The following is a 5,010-nucleotide window of genomic DNA, read 5'->3' as shown; positions in this document are numbered from 1 at the left end:
ACTAAAAGCACATTATACTGTCTGTCTAAGCTGTCGGGTTGTAATGTGTGTCAGCCAACCACACCCCCCAAAATCAGCTCTAGGGGACACTGTGATTGAGTGTCTGAATTGATCGCATTGACATCTTAGCACTTCATGCAGGGCTCCTTTAATTGACACAAGGGACTTTTATAAGGTAAGTGGATGATTTGTTACTGTTAGAATTGCAGACCTTATATACTATATACTGTAGATATATTAGATACTATATTGTGCTTATTCTCTGTGTGTGTTTTATTTGGTTGAAATAATAACTGGTGCTCCTTTTTAACTGTTAATGTTGAGTTAAAAAGCTGTATGGTGGAGGTTTTGTGTTTCACAGCTCCAGTTCTGGGTACCTACTATAGTCTACTGCTGTTTTCTTTTCAGTTGCATTAATCTGGTGTCGCTGGTTGGTCTAATAATCTCTGATTCTATGATTGGTGTGAAACCCAGCAGTGTATCCCAGGACTGGAAATGAAAACCACTGTTACTTAATATCATATGATATTATCACTAATAGTAAAGTATAGGTCGCTCAGCCTTGTGAAATATGAATGAATGAAATTGCCAAGTTTTCTTTTTGTTTTATTCTCAAGATGTACAGTATGGACAACAAAACATGTTATCAAAGCTGTCTAAAAAAGTGTTTTTTATCATAACTATATGGTGAACCTAAATTATGCATGTGTTTGTACCTACTATCCTATCTACAGTATTCTGGAGAGAAACTTAATCAACTAAATTAATTTGATCAAAAGGAAGAGATGATCACGTGGGTTCATGTTTTGTCATTTAAAATGACAAGATGCCATTTTAAATGACTACTTGCTATTTACAGTATTACCATGGTTTCTTTTTGGGGCTAAAAGAACAGGTGGTTGTTCCAGTGCTCAGCTCTCTGTTACACAGCACATGCTTGCAATGCTCTAGGAGGGTGGGTTTGCGTGAGAGAGAGCTGTGTCATCGCCGTGCTGGCTTGTGGTGGATGTTTTTGTCAAAATTACATTTTTGCCACGGACATATAAAATGAGTGTACAATAATATTACCAGAAACACAAAGAGCTAGCCCTGAATGATCATAACAGGTCTGTAAATCCGAGAGTGTACAGATGGAACCAAATGGACCCGCATTTGTACAGGGGGGTCCTTTCAAATAAAAGATTTGAGAACCACTAGTACTAGTGGACTCCTGATGTAGGCCTATTGTAGTAAATCAGTGTCATACATATTCTGTAGAAAACCTGGAGACATTCAGTAATTGGGTCTTATGACCGAAATTAGAACATTATGTGTGTGTAAAAAAGCCACATACAAGACCATGTGTGACCGTGTGTGTTTAGATACATACAGTAAGATAAAGCTATTGGGATATATCTTTGCCTATATGTGTGTGTGTGTGTGTGTACATATATTGATATGTCCGTCCCCCCATCCCCCCCATTACAGTAGTAGTCATAATGATGGTGAGTGATGACTGTCTGGTGGAGTGTCCTATTGACGAGGATGAGGATGATGAGGAAGATGCTGGAGGTGAAGAGCAAATACATCCACCTCCACCACCTCCAGAGTTTGCCTCCAAACCCCCGCCCTCTCCTGACGCTCCACCCACACTCCCAGCCACACCCACACCAATCAACACAGTCCCAGCCACGCCCACACCAATCAACACAGACCCTGCTAACAGGGACCCTTATGGCATCAACCAGCACCTAAAGGTACCGGAGTAATACTTTTTTTTTCTTTTCTTTTTTTACTTTACTGGCATACTCACATTTTCTGCCTACTTTTACTTCTACTCCACTACCACATCTCAGAGGCAAATGTTGTACTTTTACTCCACTACAATTATTTGAAAACCTACTAGTTTCCTTTCTATTATTACAAAACATACAGTAACCACTTCAGCCCTTTATACATTTCAGCCAGCATTTAGCCGACCTACAAGCTCACAATGCATTGCAATGCGACTGGGATGTTCACTACAGAACCATGACCATCCAGTACTATTCTTATTGCGACCGTAGGTCGCAGTTTACTGTCAGAACCGTCACAGCTTGTCCGTATATGTCCGTCCGTCCGTCCAGATGGGTACCGCCTGACACTGGTTCCCCTGACACATCACTGTGACATCACAGGACTTTTGTACGGTCTATGGGTTTGCCGCTCTGACATCACGCTCTGACTTCACTGTGATGTCAGGGGAACCACACTAACAGAATCCCTTTTATGCCCATATATGGAGTTACCTGATGTCATCAATATTAAGCCCATATCTAACATGTTTGCCGCTTGTCACCCTGGGGTGTCTTACTAGTTATTATCTTGTAGCCTATAACTGTATATTGTGTTGCACATGAATGTATGAATGAGTGACAAATAAACCCCTCTTGATTCTCAGATAGGGTCAGACACTATCAACAGTATTTTATTTTCATTTATATTATATTATTCTTATCCCCCTGCTGTAATTTTCCTGGTCAGAATTTTCCCAGGGGGATCAATAAAGGTTTATCGTATCTTTTCTCACTTCTTCCCACCGTTTCCCTTGCTCTTCCTTTCTTTCTGTGTGAATAGGTGGAGGCCAGCGACGTGCTGGCTGAGCCCATGTCGCCCCACAGCATGGACAGGGTGTGGGTGTACAGTGTTGTGGGCTTCGAGGCAGCCAGGTTGTGGACATACAGGTGTCTTTCTTTGCTGTTGGCAGTGCCGCTCGCCCTCCTCTCCGGCATCTTATTGGCCCTCCTGGCCTTTCTGCACATCTGGTAAGCTTTGTTGCACAACAGTTGAGGTCCATTGCACAACAGTTGAAGTCCAGGCGTAACAAAAGTAATGGTAACTAAGTGCATTTAGGCAAGTACTGTAGCCTACTGTACTACTTTATTTTATACTTCTACTCCATTAAATCCCATGAGGCAAATATTGTACTTTTTAGTCCACTGGCAATTATCTTGACAAATTTAATTTAGGCCTACTAATTTATTTGCAGTTTTAGATGATACACAAAGCCTTTTGTATCTCGACATAAAATATATTTTCTTAATATAGCCGATCTACAAGCTCGGAGATCGGCTTTTTGCCAAAGGTTTGTCCCAGAATAAGGACGATAGTGTTCAAGTGGTTAATAAATAATATTATGGTGAAATGGGAATTCTGCATAATGAGTAGGTCTACTTTTATGTTTGGTACTGTAACATTACTTTGATGCCAATACATTTGTATTTTTATTGTATAGGCTAGTAGAAATGTTGATTTTAGAGTCAAGAGCATTTCTACATTGAGTTAATTCTGAGTTAAATGAACCCAGTACAGGACAGGTACAATTGTCTTTTAAAAACATTTTATTATTTTGCTCACACTTTTATTACTGACCCTCTGTTTTCTTTCCCATCCTTCCTATGTTTCCTCTACAGGTGTGTGATGCCGTGCATACAGCTGAGCCAGACCTTTCTCCCATGCTTCAGGTCATTGTGGATGTGTGTGGTGAACATTCTTATCTCCCCCTTCTGCTCGTCTGTCGCCCGCAGCTGCAGCCAAATAGCTATTTCACTGTCTAAGGACCAGCTTCTAATGAATGACAAACTCACTGCATGAGTGTACGTGTGTGTGTGTGTGTGTGTGTGTGTGTGTGTGTGTGTGTGTGTGTGTGTGTGTGTGTGTGTGTGTGTGTGTGTGTGTGTGTGTGTGTGTGTGTGTGTGTGTTTGCAGGGCTGGATTAACCATTGGGCCGGTGGGGCCATTGCCAGGAGCCCTTGGCTCTCAGGGGCCCTTGGGATAACTGGGCCGCGTGATCATTGACAATTTACTCAAATTAAATGTATAGGTTATAAATGAAAAATCAAATGTGTGGGCCCCTCCTCTGTTGTCTACAGGTGCTTTCTTGGCCCACAGATGATCATCATGGTTTAAAATCCAAGCTGGGCAGTGCGTGTCGGGAGGGAGGGGGGTTATGTTGAAGGGTGGGGGGGCCCTAAAAAAATATTGGCCAGGGGCCCTCGCAGGGGTTAATCTGTGTGTGTGTGTGTGTGTGTGTGTGTGTGTGTGTGTGTGTGTGTGTGTGTGTGTGTGTGTGTGTGTGTGTGTGTGTGTGTGTGTGTGTGTGTGTGTGTACGTACGTACGAGTGAGCGAGCGAGTGAGTGAGTGAGTGAGTGAGTGAGTGAGTGAGTGAGTGAGTGAGTGAGTGAGTGAGTGAGTGAATGAGTGAGTGAGAGTGAGAGTGAGAGTGAGTGAGAGTGAGTGAGTGAGTGAGTGAGTGAGTGAGTGAGTGAGTGAGTGAGTGAGAGTGAGAGTGAGTGAGTGTGAGCGAGCGAGCGAGCAAACGAATGATTAAATTATGATCAGATCTTCCTTCTCAATGTGGTTGAATTAAATAATTATTCAATCTGTTTTCATGAATGTCAAGAAAGTTCATAAGAAATGTTGATTTATTATAGGTAAGCAGCCTACTATCAACAGTTTAACTGGTTTACTATTTATACATGTGCTTGGTGTAAAATGCTTTTATGAACCGCTCTCGTCTCTACCAAATTTCCGAATAATATTGGGAATTCGAGAGTAGTATTCAACAAAATATTATTTGGTGGAATATTCCTGATTTCTTCAAGGTCTTCTAGCACTGCTTCTGCAATCCACCGGGGATGTGTGTGTGTGTGTGTGTGTGTGTGTGTGTGTGTAGGCATATATATATATATATATATATATATATATATATATATATATATATATATATATATCATTTATGTTTATTTTGACTTGCATTTCTGTTGTACGTACTAAATTGAGGCAAATATGTAGGCCTCACAAATCTATGAGATGTGATACTTGACTGTTTTTGTAAATAAAAAGGAAATAAAAATAAAGGAAATAACGTGGTTCATTTTCATATGTTGCCCACTTTATTGTGTTGAAAGTGCTTTTCATTTTCATCATAGACTGAGGTTTTCATTCAATCTACGGCATGGCGAAGGGAACAAACAGAACAAATCGAGCAA

The 5,010-nt window shown here is 41.1% G+C and overlaps 1 protein-coding gene across 1 annotated transcript; it reads left to right on the top strand.

The window, feature by feature from the left end:
• Positions 1-1,478: 1,478 nt before the first annotated feature.
• cav4b (caveolin 4b) lies at positions 1,479-3,612 on the top strand (the record flags this gene model as incomplete). The annotated part of the gene is made up of 3 exons (XM_080732763.1): positions 1,479-1,736; positions 2,596-2,783; positions 3,432-3,612. 3 exons carry the CDS (start codon positions 1,479-1,481, stop codon positions 3,610-3,612), a joined length of 627 nt encoding a protein of 208 aa, XP_080588889.1.
• Between the last annotated feature and the right edge of the window lie 1,398 nt (positions 3,613-5,010).

This window comes from Nannobrachium achirus (genome assembly GCF_963921795.1).
Source record: "Nannobrachium achirus genome assembly, chromosome: 9".
Taxonomy (NCBI): Eukaryota; Metazoa; Chordata; class Actinopteri; order Myctophiformes; family Myctophidae; genus Nannobrachium; species Nannobrachium achirus.
Note: the sequence above shows the minus strand (reverse complement) of the source record. Positions and strands in the feature narration are given on the sequence as shown.